This window comes from Chrysemys picta, chromosome 7 (genome assembly GCF_011386835.1).
Source record: "Chrysemys picta bellii isolate R12L10 chromosome 7, ASM1138683v2, whole genome shotgun sequence".
Taxonomy (NCBI): Eukaryota; Metazoa; Chordata; order Testudines; family Emydidae; genus Chrysemys; species Chrysemys picta.
This window is the reverse complement of record NC_088797.1, coordinates 31,902,189-31,919,163: the sequence shown is the minus strand read 5'-3', so window position 1 is coordinate 31,919,163 and position 16,975 is coordinate 31,902,189. Positions and strand designations below refer to the sequence as shown.

Genomic DNA, 16,975 nt, shown 5'->3' with positions numbered 1-16,975 from the left:
CACTGATACAGGATTGTTGCCAGCACAGAGTGCCCGAGGCAAAGCAACAGCGGGTCCGTTGCCCGGTGTGCTTCGCGTCAATAAACACACCAGGGGGAGAAGCAAACAAAGTTTATTTGGGATCCCAAAGCGGTGCAAGGAGACAGGCACATCTCAGATCAAGCACATTAACAGGAACAGTTTTTCTTCTTTTATACATTTTGCAGTTAAGCCTCACCCCCCCCCCCCTTTCCCTCTAGCCCTCCCTTTCTCCCCCCCCCCTTCCTCCCTCTACCCCTCCCATCCCTGGTAATAGTTAAGTCATTCTTGGCAGCTATAAGCCTAGCTTGTTAGTAACTTCTTTAAACCGTTATCTTGTCCTTTTTCCCTTCAGCCAGAAACATGCAGGCCTCATTATTACTGCTTGAGCAGGGGGTTGCACACAGATAACTGGTTGCTTACATATTCCAATTGCACCTGGCTTTTGAGGTTGATTAGAGTTTAAACATGGAAGGATAGAGTTTGGTTCACTTAGGCCTAGTGCAGGAAGGCTTCATTGACACTTAGTGGCCTTCCAACCTCCCGAGTTACCTAGGGTGAGGCCTAGTGATGTCAACAGGATGACATTGAGGCCACAACTTAGCAAGATTCAAAGGGAAACTGGACAGCTCTATAGGTAACAGGAATATCAATAATACAACAAAGAGTTTTAAAAGGCATATAAATCTCATGCTTCGGGCCTTAAGCCAATCTGTGACTAGCGGAGCTGTACGAAATTTGTCAACCGAAACTGTTTTGGGATGAAAAATGCAGATTTGGTGACACTGCAATGGTTCATGATTTCATGCTGGTTTTGCTGAATTGTTCGTTTCAGGGAGGGAAATCCCAAAGAAGTCTAAATGTTTTGATTTTTCGATTTGAAACAACTTTGTTTAGAAATTTCCTTGAATTGTTTTTTTATACTAAAAAGTTTAAAAGCAATTTGCAATCAAAGCAAAATGTTTAGTTTGAAACCAATATTTTACTCTTTTTGATTTCCTGAAAATGTTGAACAATTTCATTTTCAGCCAAATCGTGGTTTTCCCTTGATTTTTCGAAATTGCGAGTGAGCTGAAAAATCAATTTCCCCCCCAACTTTAATGACTGTTCGAGATCAGGATGAGACTTAATGTTGGGGTGATTATTTCATATCTGCCCACTGCAGATTTCTTACACCTTCCTCTAAGGCATCTATTGTTGACCACTGTCAGAGAGACTACATGGACCTTGGCTGTGATCAGTCCAGCAGTTCCTATATTCTGACACCATTTGCTGAGCTCTTGGGTACCATATGTTGGATCCCAGCAGAGTGCAACACCAGGTTTAGAACTACATGGAGTATCTAAATAGAGTAATTGATTCATGTCTCCAACCTTGCACAGCAGCAGGTCCCGTGGTATAAATTCCTGCTGTGATTTGGAGGTCAACATGCTGTTTGAAGAGGTTGATTCCCTGCATTAAGTGCAAAATTCAACCCCTATGGAGTTGTCACTGATGCCTGCATAGTACCTCTGGCATGATTAAAAGAGTAAAAGAGATAGGGAGGAGTCTTCAAAAGTGCCTAAGCCCCCACTTTCAAAACTGATTGGGAGCCACATTTTCCAAGGTATTTAGATGCCTAGAGATACAGATAAGTGCCCAGTAGGATTTTCAGAAGTGCTGTGGTAGATGAGGCACTTAACTCTCATGAGAGTGGCTAAGTCACTGGTGAAAATGGAACGTAGGCTCCTAATGCACATAGGCACTTTTCAAAATTGTACCCATAGCCCCTACAACAGTTGCTCATTTTATTTTCCTTAACTGGCTTCCTTGGCTGGGTCTGGCATGGTGGGTTTCAGAAGGATCTTCATTTGTTGTTCTTTATCTCTCAGATGCCTGGGTCTCAATGAAAAAGAATATCAGTAAATATTAACATTTATACAAGCATCAAAAGATGTACTTGGCTTAAAACATGCTTGGAGCTAATGGGGCCAGATCCCACCTGGTGTAAATCAGCCATAGCTACACTGGAGTCAATGGGATCAGAATGACTGGAGGATAGCTAATGTGATGCCAATTTTTAAAAAGGGCTCCAGAGGTGACCCTGGCAACTACAGGCTGATAAGCCTCACTTCAGTTCCAGGCAAATTGGTTGAAACTATCGTAAAGAATAAAATTGTAAGACACATAGATGAACATAATTTGTTGGGAAATAGTCAACATGGTTTTTGTAAAGGGAAATCATGCCTCACCAATCTACTAGAATTCTTTGAGAGGTCAACAAGCATGCAGACAAAGGAGATCCAGTGGATATAGTGTATTTAGATTTTCAGAAAGCCTTTGACAAGATCCCTCACCACAGGCTCTTAAGCAAAATAAACAGTCATGGGATAAGCGAGAAGGTTCTCTCATGGATTGGTAACTGTTTAAAAGATGGGAAACAAAGGGTAGTAATAAATGGTCATTTTTCAGAATGGAGAGAGGTAAATAGTGGGGTCCCCCAGAGGTCTGTTCTAGGATCAGTCCTATTTAACATATTCATAAACAATCTGGAAAAAGGGGTAAACTGGGGGGGGGGGGCAAAATTTGCAGGTGATACAAAACTACTCAAGATAGTTAAGTCCCAGGCAGACTGCGAAATGCTATAAAAGGATCTCACAAAACTGGGTGACTGGGCAACAAAATGGAAAATGAAATTTAATGTTGATAAATGCAAAGTAATGCACATTGTAAAACATAATCCTAACTGTACATATACAAAGATAGGGTCTAAATTAGTTGTTACCACTCAAGAAAGTGCTCTTGGAGTCATTGTGGATAGTTCTCTGAAATCATCCACTCAATGTGCAGTGGCATTCAAAAAAGTGAACAGAATGTTGGGAATCATCAAGAAAGGGATAGATAATAAGATTATTATTATATTTATTATTATTTATATATACATGGGTTATTATTATTTATATAGAGGCAATATGATTTATATAGAGGCAAGGGGGGAGGGATAGCTCAGTGGTTTGAGCATTGGCCTGCCAAACCTGGGGTTGTGAGTTCAATCCTTGAGGGGGCCACTTGGGGATCTGGGGCAAAATCAGTACTTGGTCCTGCTAGTGAAGGCAGGGGGCTGGACTCGATGACCTTTCAAGGTCCCTTCCAGTTCTAGGAGATGGGATATCTCCATTAATTTAATTTAATATGATTGCCTCTATATAAATCCATGGTACACCCACACCTTGAATACTGTGTCCAGATGTGGTCGCCCCATCTCAAAAAAGATTGGAATTGGAAAAAGTTCAGAAAAGGGCAACAAAAATGATTAGGGGTATAGAAGGGCTTCTGTATGAGGAGAGATTAATATGACCGGGACTTTTCAGCTTGGGAAAGAGGTGACTAAGGGGGGATATGATAGAGGTCTATAAAATCATGAGTGGTATAGAGAAAATAAATAAGGAATTGATATTTACTCCTTCTCATAATACAAGAACAAGGGGCCACCAAATGAAATTAATAGGTAGCAGGTTTAAAGCAAACACAAGAAAGTATTTTTTCACACAACGCACTGTCAACCTCTGGAACTCCTTGCCAGATGGCGTTGTGAAGGCCAATACTATAACAGGGTTCAAAAGGGAGATAGATAGATTCATGGAAGATAGATCCATCAATGGCTATTAGCCAAGATGGGCAAGAATGGTGTCCCTAGCCTGTGTTTGCCAGAAGCTGGGATTGGGTGACAGGGCATGGATCACTTGATAACCTGTCTGTTCATTCCCTTTGGGGCACCTGCCATTGGCCACTGTCAGAGGACAGGATACTGGGATTGATGGACCTTTGGTCTGACCCAGTATGGCCATTCTTATCTATCTATCTATCTATCTATCTATCTATCTATCTATCTATCTATCTATCTATCTATCTATCTAATCATGCATATCATTTCTTGTTTGTGCTCTCTCTCTCTCTCTCTCTCTCTCTCTCTCAGTGGACCCATGTCTATATCACAAAGCCTCCACAAGGTGCGTCATGGCTACTGTTCTTGCCTCCCAATAGATTCTACTAACCGTGTCTCCACCTCCTCTATGGTCTCAGGCAATGGCACGTTGAGCGTCTCGGGCAGGAAGGTCGCTGCAATGCCGGAGATGATTGGGGCAGCTCCATAAATGATCAGTGGCAGGAAGAGAATGTATTCCTCCAACATCTTCACCAATGGGGCAATGATGCTGCCCAGGCGCGCCATGGTGTTGCTCAAACCCATGCCGCTCTGCCTGTGAATTTGAAATCATAACAAACAGAGCTATTCGCATAAGCCACAGTGATGAGAAAAATCTGGGCTAAGGAGCTCACAGGCAATAAGCCAAGCAGTACCTCTCAGCCAGGTCCTGTGGACTAGTAGAGTGACTAGGGAATCAGGACACCTGGGTTCTTTTCCTTGCTCTGCCACTGACCCACTGCGTAACCTTGGGCAAGTCACTTCCTCTCTCCATTCATCTTTTTCTCCTCACACCCTCAGTCTGTCTTGTCTATTATGATTGTGAAGAGCAGAGACTGCTGTCACTATGTATCTGGGCAGCACCTGACACAATGGGGCCCTAATGTCAATTTGGGTCTGTGCAGTGCCTTCTACAATGGGGGCCCTGATCTCACTCGGGATCTGTGGAGTGCCTGGTACAATGGGGACCTGATCTCAGTCAGGGTCTGTGCAGCAGTTGGCACCATGGGGCTCTGGGGAGTTCTCTCAGTGCTAACTTAACAAATGGGATCTTTCCTGGGGGCAGGTTACCCCACAAGTGCAGGGTTTCTTGCAGCTGGGACTGGGCTAGCTAGATCTTTGATCTGATGTGGCAATTCCTAGTTCCTAGAAGGGCAATTTTGGGTGGCTAGACTGAGTCGTCTCAGAGGGCCCTCACTTTTCAGATGGCACATCCTCAGCAACTGCAGAGAATCAGGCCCAGTTGCGGTGTCCTAACGTGGGCATCCCCTAAGGTTCCCAAAATCACTAGCAGAGCTGGTCGGGAAATTGTTATCCTGTCCCATGATACATTTTGAGATTTCAAACATTTTTCCCATTCTGAATCAGGACGAACTATTGAAATTTCAAAAAATTTTGTGAATTCAACAGTATAAAAAAAATCTTGGTTTGGGTCCCTCACATCATTTCAACTCAATTTTGAGCATTATAAATTTGTACAAAAAAGGGTTGTTTTTTTAATACAGATTCCAAAACACAAAGTTGTTTCCAACCAGAAGAAACTGAAATTTTTGTTTTGGAAATGTAATTTCCAACCTCACCCCCATTTTTTCTAATTAACACTTTACCGTAAAAAGCTTGGGCTTTGCTTAAATAGCTTTTTCCATCAGAAAAATACGTTTTGATGAAAAATTTCCAACCAACTCTAATCACTGATCACTTGGCTCTGGTCTTTTCCTGTTCCACGGGGCTGCATGTGAAGTTTGAGCTGCACCCTCTGAGTTTGTTCTACATACCTAATCACTGTGGGGTACAGCTCACTCGTGTAGAGGTAGACACAGTTAAAGGAGGCAGCAAGACAGCCTTTTCCAACGACAGCCAAAACGGTGCGCAGGGTCTTCAGATCTTCGGAGAAGGACACAATGGAGGAGGGTTAAGCAGGTGGCAAAGGCTGAAATGCTCAAGAAGGATCAGGAGTCAGTGGGATGTATCCCCAGCCACTGGTGCCGATGGGGCCAGATCCCCAGCTGGGGTAAATCAGCATAGCTGCACTGGAATCAATGGGGCCAGATCCCCAGCTGCTCCTTTGAAGCCAAAAGGGGCAAGAAATCAATGGAGCTGGGCTAATTGACACCAGCTGAGGATCTGTGCCTCATTTTGCCATCTAGAAATAAGAGTGATAGTCCTTTCTGTGTTGTGTCTATTTAGATTGTGAGTTCTTTGGGGCAGGGCCTGTCTCTCCCTTTAGGTCTGTGCAGTACTCGGCACAATGGGACCCTGATGTCATCTGGGGTACGCGCAGGACCTAGCCCAATGATCAAATACTAATAACCATCTACCCAGATTGGTTTGTGAAACTGGGTCTGTCACCCCTCCCAGACAGCGGCTCATCCACTTCGCAACCATCTTGCAACAGGCCAGCCTGGATCAGGCCGAACATGTCTCTCAGGTTGCTTCATGGGGAAGTGCCATGGCAACTGGTGTCGTAAACACGTGTCAGCTGCTTTAATCCCTGGCAGCAGCAGGTGGTTCTGTACCCTCCAGTACCTCAACCACAGAACAGAGCTGTGACGTATCGGTGGGCTTGAGCCCCATTAGCCCTCATGGATCTGCTCTCCTGGCTCCTCTCCCTCCCCTGCAGCTGACCATATCAGCCAGGCTTTGGACCTTTGGTAGGACAAAGGCTTGAACACTTCTGGATCGAACCCTGAAAATCCAGGACACCAAGTAACCACCTTGTGGCACAAAGATGTTGGCTAGGATAGAGAGTCCAGCCAGGATGAGTGTGAAGGCCTGTGTGAACCGGCGCCCGATGAAGCTGATTGTGAAGACTGAGATGAACTTTGCTGGGAAATCAACAGCTCCAAAGACTAGCTGGATCAAGAAGATATTGACACCGAAATTCTGCAGGTCCATGGCCAACCCATAATAGGCAAAGGTGGTGGAGAACCTGGGATGAAGCAGACAGGTATTGATGCATAGAGAGTCCTTATCATTGAGTTTATTTGTTACAAGTGTGTTCCCTTTCAGCAATAGGCCCTGCAAATATGGGTAGACTGCACTAGTGGGTATACTGCACTGTGTTCTGTTCATGGTTGTGAGAGGGGATTAGGGTCCAGTGAGTTAGACTGGGGAGCAGCTGGGAGCCAGAACTCCTGAGTTCTATTTCAAGCTTTGGAAGAAGTGGGGCCTAATGGTTAGAGCAAGAGGGGACTTTGCTCTGTTGTTGAGTCCTAATCCTGCTTCTGGGTAGAATCACCTCCTGATGGTTTTCTCTACATGCTGTCTCCCAGGTGGGATTTACCAAAGTCTAGCTATAACATACTGAATTGTGATCTAGTGGGATATTCAATCAAGGTGAAATTGACTGTCACTGACATGCCATGGGATGAAGTGGAGCGTCAGTGGGGCTTAGTAGAGCTGAGCAAAATTTTTCATCTAGAACTTTTTTCAGCACAAAATGCAGACTCAATGACATCAAAATGCTTAGGGAATTCATGTCCCTTTGGCTGAATTGTTTCAGATAAAGAAAAAAGCCCCACAAAACAAAAACAAAACAAACCAAAATCTAAATGTTTTCAGTTTTGGTTCAAAATGAATGTTTGTCTCAAACATTTCTTTAATTTTATTTTAAAAAATCTTTAAATATTTAAAATCAAAACAAAATGTTTCACATGATTTTTTTTCAACTTTTTGATTAGTCAAAAATTAAGAAAAAAATGGTTTTCTGTTCAACGCAAAATGATTTTTTGTACTGATTTTTCGGAATTGCCTGCGGGTCAGAATATCCATTCTTTGCCCCATTCCTCAGCAAATAGTCGTGCCTGGTTTACTTGCTGCAGGCTGCTTCATATCATAGTCTCAGCTTCCTCTTTGTGCAAGCACAAGAGCCAACTAACCATACAAAGGAGAGGCAGAAGGAGATCCGGCGTACGACTGGGGTCCGCACCAGGTCGATGAAGGTATAGCTGCTCTTTGCAGAGGCTATTTCTTTCTGCATGTTGGATCTCAAGACCTGGGGAGAGAAGAGAATTCTGGGTAACGGCATGGGGCCTCCATCGTGGGAAAGGCCTGGAAACAGAGCAGGGGAATGGGAGGGAATGAGATCCTGGATTATCCAGTGGTGCCAAAATTCTAGTTTCAGAGAAGGCCTCAGTCTAGACAAAATAATGTGTATGTGTAGGAAGGGATGGATTGATGGATAGGGTGTGCATGGGGATGGATGGATAGTTGGATGGATAGAAGCATTTGTATGGGGATAGATGGATAGAGAGGTGTCTGGGGGGGATGAAAGGTAGATGGAGATGAATAGAGAGATTATGTGTATGAGTATATGTTTATAAAAGATGGATACATAGATGGCTGGATAGGTGGTTATGTGTGTACGACTATAGGTAGAGAGATAGATAGAAGATACCTTGTAGGTATGGGAATCCCATTGTACGAGAAAGAAGTCAGAGCATGGTGAGAATTCGATTGCTCAGGGAACACTAAAGCCAGTTGCGCCACTGGTGTACATGTGCAGAGTCCCCATGACATGAGTGCAACCACACTGATTTATATCTGCTTGTCTTGCGTGCCTATATCGGCCGCTGGAGTTGGTGGGAGCTCTCAGCCTCTCTGAGATCCAGTCTTACCTCTGTGTTAAGTTTGTCTCCTTCTTCTTTCTTCCGGTTTATCCGGGCCACTCTCTGGAGCTGCTTCACTGCCTCGTCGGGTCTGCCGGCTATTACCAGCCAGCGGGCAGACTCCACGAACCACCTGGGAAGCAGAAGATATGAAAACACACCTGCACAGAACACGCACATTGCTCTTGTTGAACTGGGATCAGCCCCACTGGAGTACGGTGCTGTTCTTCTACACTAGGGGCAGTGCCCAAAGCCAGTGCAGGGCACAAGCAGTGACAGAGGCAGCAGGGAGCATGTTGTAGAATAGCCTCCGTGGAACCTGCATTCTCTGGTCTATCTCCTCCCCCCCTGCTACCTGCAGCCCCCTGGTGACAGCCAAGTGTTACTGCAACCTGAGCCTCCATGACTGCCAGGAGACTGCCCAGTGGCAGCAGGTGGTATTGCACCTTGCCATGCATCAGGAAGGAAGGATGGTGATAGCCGAGACCTGGCTTCAATTCCCTGCTCCCCTGCAGACTTCTTGTGCGACCGTTGCTAGTCACTTAGTCTGTCTCTGTGTCTGAATCTCCTGATCTGTACAATAGGGTAATAGCACTGCTCTCCCTCAGAAGGGTGTTCTGGTTACAGCTGGTCGGCACTGTTCTGCTGAAATATTTTTCCATTGAAGAATGCGGGTTTGTTCAAACTGAAACTGTTTGCAGGGAGAGGTCGGTTTCAATGAATCTCTTGATTAAAAAAAAAAAAAGAACGTTTCAAAATTTGTCCTTTGTCAAAATTAAAAGTTTCAACAATTTTGTTTCCAAATTTTTGATCATTTACACTAAAAAAAGGGTAAAAAATAAACAAGCTCCAGATCAAAAAGAAAAATTTCAAAATTATCAAAAGGAAACATTTCAACTGACCCAACCGGAATATTTTTTCAGATTTTCAATTCACAAAAGTTTTCCTGGTTTTGACTTTTGGCCAGATTCAGAATGGGAAAACTTTTCAAAGTCTCAAAGACTCTCATGTTTGTTGCCAGCCAGCTCTAGCTGTGACAATAAATATATTAAACATTGTTATGTGCCTAGATACTATGGTGATGGGTGCCAGATAAATACCCATGATAGGTCAGTTCCTCATATTACCCAGCAGTGACATTATGGGTGGAGTAGAGCCCTCTTTGGTTTCACAGGAAATTTTTCACAATATTTTAAATTTTCTTCAACAGAACAAAAGTTTTCATTTTGCTTCCATTTTGGAAGGGGTTTTTTATTTTTTTTTATTTCCTCTCTTTTATTTTCTTTTGCTTTCATTTTTCCACTGGAAAATGGGGGAAAGTGAATAAAAATGGCTCCAAAACAATGAAATGAAAATTTTTGTTGTGTCAAAAAATTAAAAAACTTACAAAGAAATGGTTATTTTTCAGGAAACCCGCGCCTCCCCCGCAAATCCTGAAAACTAAAATAAAATCTTTGCTTTCGTTGCAAATTTCTGAAGGAATTTTGCGGGGAGGGAAAGTCATTTTTCATGGAAAACAAATTTAAGACATCAAATCTTCAATTCTCTCTATTCATACGTTATCCTCTTAGTCTTGCCATTTCCCTAGTTTGCTGAAACAATTCTAGGTATGAAACTCCACAGCTTTCATAGTTCTTTGTTCATTATTTGCATTACCGTAATGCCCTGAAGACCCAGTCATGGGCAAAACCCCATTGTCCCAGGCACTAAATAAAAAGACAGTTGCTGCCCCATACAGCTGATAATCTAAGGACAAGACAAGCAACAAAAGGTTGATACAGATAGAAGAGCACAAGGAAACAGTGAGACAATATTGGTTAGCATGATAGGCAATGGTCTCTGCACACGAGCAGCCTAACCTTCATCAGGTTTTTTTTTAAGCCACACAGCAAGGGAGAGTTAGAAGAAGGACAACGAGGTACCTTTGCTGATGTTTACAGAGGAACTCCTCCCAGGTATGAGGGGCAGCATGATAGAATGCACAAAGGTGCTTGTTTGAAAATTTAGCAAGCGGGCAACGGAGGCAGGCATCCTGGGCCAATCGGAGTTGGGAGTCAGCATTGTGCTAGTGAATGACAGATGGGATAGGTATGGTGCAGTAGGGTGTGAACGGCTTTGAAAATGAAGATGAGTAGTTTATGTATGATGTGATGGAGACCAGGGAGCCAGTGGAGGGCTGCAAAGAGAGAGGTGACATGGACAAAGCGATGAGACAGGGGAATGATCTTTGCAGGAGTGTTTTGAATGGATGTAAGTGGAGGAAGATTACATTTGCCAAGGCCGGAGAAGGGGATGTTGCAGTAATCGAGACGCAAGATTCTGAGAACCAGGATAAGAGATTTGTTTATTCTACATGCTTAAAGTTTTCCTCATTCCTGCATCCAGTGAGAAAAGCAGGGTGGAAGGGGAATGGATCAGAAAGGATAAGGGTGAGCTAACCTACCAGGAATAGATGAAGCAGATGAAATAGGGCAAAGACACCACAAGCTGCAGCCAGCGCCAACTGGGGATGGCGTAAGCCACCCCAGCCAGAATGAACTGCCCGATTGCGTAGCAGTATCCATACATGGTGACCACAACGGCCCGTGTGCGAGTGGGTGTCCATTCCACAGCTGGGGAGAGACACACACAAAGGGAAAATAATCTCTCTGTCCTTGTGCTGATGACCTCCAGTGGTGAGAACAAGCACGAGCGGAGGCAGCAGGAACATGTACAAACAGCCTTCCCCTGGCTCTTTGAGGCTGAGATGAAATAACTCCCCAGAACCTGCATTCCCCGATCCATGCCTCCTTCCCCTGCTAGTTGCATCCCACCTAGTGGTAGTAGGTGGTACTGCACCCTGCTGGAGGTGCTCCATTCCCCCTCGCCATAGCAGCAGCCAGTACTGCGCCCTGCAGGGTTGCAGCAGCTCGAACACCCCACAATGGGACACTTATGCACCCTGAAGTACATCAGCCACAATACACAGCTGTTATGTAATTGAATAAGCTGAGTCCCATTAGCCTCTGATACCCAACTGCCCCTGGGTCCTTCAGTTTCTAGAGAACCTGTATACATTGAATAGTGCAAGGGACTTTCTAGTAATGAGGAGGGCATTCTGTAGCTCCTGGCAGATGCACATGGCCTGTGCCTGTTCTGTAGAAGATGTATTGTGGAATCTCTTTTCTGTTGTGAATCATTGTCATCTGATGACGGCACTCCACTCTAAATAGCTTCCATTCCATTCTTGGGGACTGTAGGGGTTCGGCCGGGGCTCATCCCCCCCCAGGGCGGCTGGGAACTAGGCTGCCTCACTACAGGGACCTGCATGCTATTGGAAGCTGCCGTGTTTTGTAGCTCTCAGGAAGGGGCTGAGCAGACAAATAGGTTTAGGAAACCCACGTCCTGGCTCCGAAGGACCTGAGAGAGGGGGAGACTGCCATCCGCATGTTGGGTGGCAAGGGGGATGCAGGCCCACCCATTCCACTGGGTCCCTAGCAGCAGCAGAAGACCCGTTGCTGTGTTAGTGGGGAGCTAGGCCACAGGCGTCTGGCTTCTCCGGTGGCCGGGCCTCTAGTGAACTCTGGGCAGTGCTTCTATATCGTGATACCCACTTTTCCCAACCTAATGCTAAACATTTCCCAAATCTGGTGGAAAAATTCCCAGGTAAAGCTTTTTACAGTGCACTGGCTCTGGGGTTGGGCTTTTGTACTTTCTGTCCTGCACCCTGACCTCTGGCGGGGGGAGGGGCAAGCTCCACTGGCTCCGCCCACTTTGGCGCCGGAGGGGCTCGTCTCCCTCCGGGGCAGCTGGGAACCAGGCCGCGTCATTACAGGGACCTGCATGCTATTGGAAGCTGCCCTCTTTTGTGGCATCTCCTGTGCTCTGGCGCTGCAGAAGCACACGGAGGTGGGATTGTTCCAGAGAACTCAGTTCTCGTTTAGGTACCACATTTTCAGAAGAGCACAGGCCCAGATTTCAAGGTGCAAAATACCTCCTAAATAATGTGCTCAGGTCTTTGTCAGCTGTGGCAATCAGTGTTCCAAAGGGAGCTGCTGAGTGCTTTGGTAAATCCAGGTTGGAATGGGACCTAGGACTTTTGGAAAATCTAGCTCTCGATTTTTGGTGCTGAGACCTTGGACATGCCACCCATGCAGTGTGTGCTTCTGGTCTCTCTGTGCTCCCACCACAGAGTAATTTATAAGCAGCGGGAACAAGGCACTTCCATCCATCCCCAGTAACCAGCTCATCTTGTGTCTGGGATGGCAGGCGCCAGACACACTTACACAGAGAGACACCGTTCATCAGAATGCCCGAGAAGGCCATTCCGGTCAGGAAACGGAAGATGCAGTAGGCAGTGAAGCTGGGCGAGAAGGCAGTGCTGGTGCCCGTGACAGCCATCTGCAAGTAGCACCAGATCAAGGGAGACCTGCGGCCAAACCTGAACCAAAAAACCAAGAGAACAGGTGAGGGAAACCCAGGATACTGAGGCGAGTGTGTTCAGAGTAGGAGTTAAATCTGGTGCAAGGAAGTATTGGTGCCATTGACTGGCCTGGCTTCCTGGCTTGGGGAAGGGGCAAAGAGGCAGGAGGCCCCAGTTCTAAAACCAGCTCTGTGGCACATGACAAAAGGTTATTAATGAAAATACTTCATGTCAGCCGTGCTGTAGCTGCTATTGATGAGGCCTGCAGGGCTGGATTAAGGCAATCTAGGGCCCTGGCAGTAGGGTTATCCCCTGGCTGGTATTTGAGTGTTAGAAAAAATGCAATCTTGATTTAAAAATATCCAGGTCTGGAGAATACACCACAGCCCTTGGGCCGTTGTTCCAATGGTTAATTCTTTTTGCTGTTAGAAATTTGCACCTTATTTCCAGTCTGAATTTGTCTAGCTTCAATTTCCAGCCACTGGCTCTTGTTAGACCTTTGTCTGCTAGATGGAAAAGCCTCTTATCAGATTGTAGGTACCTATATAGAGAGCCCCATGTTTTTTGCAAATGTGAAATAATATGAAAAAAGGCAAAAAACTCACCCTGCAGTGGCAGCTCCTGTCCTGTGGAGCTCAGGCTGGCTCCCCACTCTGAACGGGGGGGCACCCCGCCAAACCTGAGCAGCACTGCGACCCCGTGTGCCAGGCCACAACATCCTGAGTCGAGAGCCAGGCCCAGCCGCACCGCACAGGACCCCAGGAGCCGCTTCTGTGGGGTGAGTTCAGGGCAGGTTCGGGGGTGCAACACTCACCTCCCTCAGAGCCTCCCAACCCCTGGTGGCAGGACTCAGCCCCCGTCCAGGGCCTCCTAACTCCCAGGGCAAGACCCAATCCCCTACATGGTTAACATTTACAAAACAAAAATAACAAGAATTTCCTCAAAAAATAAAATAAACAATTATTAAAAGAATTCAAGAGGCTCCACTTACAGACTGTGATCAAGTCACCCCTTAACCTTTGCTTCATAGATCGAGCTCCTGAAGTCCAGGGCTGCCCAGAGGATTCACTGGCCTGGGGCAAAGCAATTTCAGGGGCCCCTTCCATAAAAAAAAGTTGCAATACCATAGAATACCATATTCTTGTGGGGGCCCCTGTGGGGCCTGGGGCAAATTGCCCCACTTGCCCCCCCTCTCTGGGCAGCCCTGCTGGAGTCTCTCACTGTAAGGCACGTTTTCCAAGCCTTTAATCATTCTCGTGAGTCTTCTCTGTCCCCTCTCCAACCTACCAACATCCTTCTGGAATTGTGGACATTGGAACTGAACACAGGATTCCAGTAGCAGTCGCACCAGTGCCAAATACAGAGATACCATAACTTCTCTCCTCCTGCTCGAGATTCCTGATTCCCCCAGGAATCAGCCTTGCTCGGCTTCATACCGACGTTGCTCTCACCTGTCTGACAGTCCTCCAAAGATGATGCCTCCCGCCAGGACCCCAGCCATGTAGATGGACTGAGCCATCTGCTTCAGCTGCCGGGAGTCACACACCAGGTCCCACTGTAAGGGAGAGAGAAAACGAAGCTGGGCTCCAGGAGGAAGACTGGCATGTGGTTAAGGCCCCAGAGTGGGGCTGAGATTTTCAGAGCCATTGATGGCATTTAGACAGCCAGTTCCCATAGCAATCCTTACAATTCATTTTAATTTGTTAATTACAAGTCCACAGCTACCTACGTTTAATGGGAAATGTGATCTGCAGGGCATCACAGCCTGAATCTCTCTGAGCCTCAATGTCCATTATCTGTAAAATGAGGGAGGATCATCCTGGTCTCTAGCTTTCTCCCTGTGTAGCACCCAGCACAGCTGGGCCCCATCTCAGTTGTTGTCCACAGAGCACCCAGCACAGTCTCAGTTGGGGTCTGTGCAGTGTCCAGTGCAATGGGTCCCTGATTGGAGCTGGGGTCCATGCAGTATCTGCACAAGGGTTCCCCAGTCTGAGCTGGGCTCTGTGCAGTGCCAGGCACAAAAGGGCTCCACTCTCAGCTTGGGTCTGTGTAGCATCTGGCACAGTGAGTCTCTGAACTCAGCTACGTCTCTGCAGTGCCTGGCAGAATGGGTCCTTTCGATGTTAATGTAGGATCAAACATAATGATCCCATGCGAGGCGGATGGTTTTGAATGGACTGAGTGTTCAAAAGACTGGGATCCCTACTCCTAGCTCTGACACTGACTTGCTGTGACCTTGGGCAAGTCATGCTGCCTCGCTGTGCCTCAGTTTCCCTCAGCTGTGAGATGGGATAGTAAGGTTTAGTCACTATTGTAAAGCCCTTTGAGATCTAGGGGAGAGCAGGGCTAGGTCTTAGCATCATTCACATTCCTTTAATGCGGATTAGTGGATTATGTCCAATTTAATTGAGAGGAAACTGACTGCAAAATGGATGGGGGAACTCCTACCCCAACCAGTGCAACCACAGCTTCCTCCTACTCGTACACTGAAGGAATCAAGTCTCTGTGAATTGTAAAGGCCGTGTCCTGCTTTCCTTTACACCTGTGCAATGGCAGCCACTTGAAGCCGCATGGATTGAAGTCGCCTGAGGGGCCAGAATGTAACTGAGAACAGCACGTGGCCCTGGATGAAATTCTGCACTGACTTAGGCTGAAACCAAGTCGATGTCAATAGACATGCAGGGGCTGTTGCTTGGTGCAAATTTTAAGATCAGATCTAGGAAGAGGAGGATTGATAGATAGATACTCTGACCCTCTCTGCACAGAGGACAGTGAAACTTACTTGCAAAAATCTATGAAAAGGCATAACTCCAACAAAAATATTTTCAACTCATCCACCCCAACTTCCACCCCATGGTTTCAGTATCCTTTTCCCAGCCGGTTACCCGCGCTGCAGCAGGTCTTGCTCTCACGTACCTCTGTAATGATGGTGCTGGTGAAAATGCTCTTGTCGTACACCCACCCATCAGCGCAGGGTTCAGTCTCCAGCTCGGTTAGGTTTGTGACTGTGGCATTGGAGTCTAGGAGCTGCCACTGCATGGTGACAAAGCGGTGACACTTCTCTGGCTGCAGGTTGCTGTCCATGGGGACGGAGACCCTGATGAGGTTCTTGGCAGTGAGCTTTCCAGTGAGGTTGGTGTCAGGAGTGTTGTTGATGTTGATATGGACATGGCAGTGGTGCTCAGAGGTGGCAGCAGTAAAGTTCTGCAGGAGGTTATGGCTGGCCAGCATGAAAAATGGGATAGCCAGTAAGTTCACATAGATGATTTGGAAGCGACCCATCCCCCCGACATGGTCTAAGAGCTCGGCAAAACTCATGGTGCCAGATTGGAAGATTCAGCACTAACCTTCTGGGTTAAGCAAAAACGATGGGGCTCGAATAACGGACGTTACCTGAATAGGTCAATTACTTGTAAAAATTAAACGTTGTGCGATGAAAATATTTACACAGAAAGACGTTAATTTGAATCCAGCTTGTATTCCACTTCACAACTTCAAAGACAGCCATAAAGCGCAGCACTTCTTACAAAAAGTCAGCTGTTGGCAAATAGTGTCCATGGATTCTTGAGGGTGTAGTTTCCAAAGAAGAGGCATTGAGTTATATTCTCCCTAAATAACTGAGTGTGCTAGCACATTGCTTCTCCTTTGTTGCAAAAATTCCCATGCAACCATTCCTAGTTTCCTGTCAGCTGCGGGAAAACTCCACACACCTTTTCTATGAACTGTAGACGCATAAGGGAATGGTTTTGCCAAGCTTAATTCCACGTTGATCCTTGCATTTTACCTCTGGAAAAACAGGTGGGGTTTATATATCGCTCCGAGGGTTATATAAGGCCTTAAGCAGGTCACTTGGTTAAAATTTAACTTTGTTTTGCATAGATTAAGTCCAAAAAAGGGAAAGTCTGAAAGCGATGTGCTAGATACGGTGCTAAATGCTTCCAGTGCAGGGGTGACAAATACGCTGATCCAAGCTGCTAAACCACAATGCCTTTGGGTGAGTATATTATTCACACCACAGGGCTAGAAATTACCTATAGCTAAAAAGGATCCAGATTTAGCTGAGATACCACAAGCCCACCTCTGTCCTGAGTAGAGTGATCAGACAGCAAATGTGAAAAATCGGGATGGGGGTGGGGGGTAATAGGAGCCTGTATAAGAAAAATACCCAATAATTGGGACTGTCCCTTTAAAATTGGGACATCTGGTCACCATAGTCCTGAGTCATCACTATTCTTAAAATACCACCTGGATATACCCAGCTGAGAA

General features: G+C 46.1%; 1 protein-coding gene across 1 annotated transcript; it reads right to left on the bottom strand.

Moving 5' to 3' along the window:
* Positions 1-1,100: 1,100 nt before the first annotated feature.
* On the bottom strand, positions 1,101-16,484 carry LOC101931373 (solute carrier family 22 member 6-B-like). The gene is made up of 10 exons (XM_065551116.1): positions 15,626-16,484; positions 14,161-14,264; positions 12,573-12,727; positions 10,751-10,919; positions 8,317-8,440; positions 7,579-7,694; positions 6,415-6,629; positions 5,476-5,584; positions 4,053-4,256; positions 1,101-1,899 (listed from the first exon to the last, which is right to left on the bottom strand). The coding sequence occupies exons 1-10, from the start codon at positions 16,025-16,027 to the stop codon at positions 1,815-1,817; spliced, it is 1,683 nt and encodes a 560-aa protein (XP_065407188.1). The 5' UTR covers positions 16,028-16,484; the 3' UTR covers positions 1,101-1,814.
* Positions 16,485-16,975: the final 491 nt, after the last annotated feature.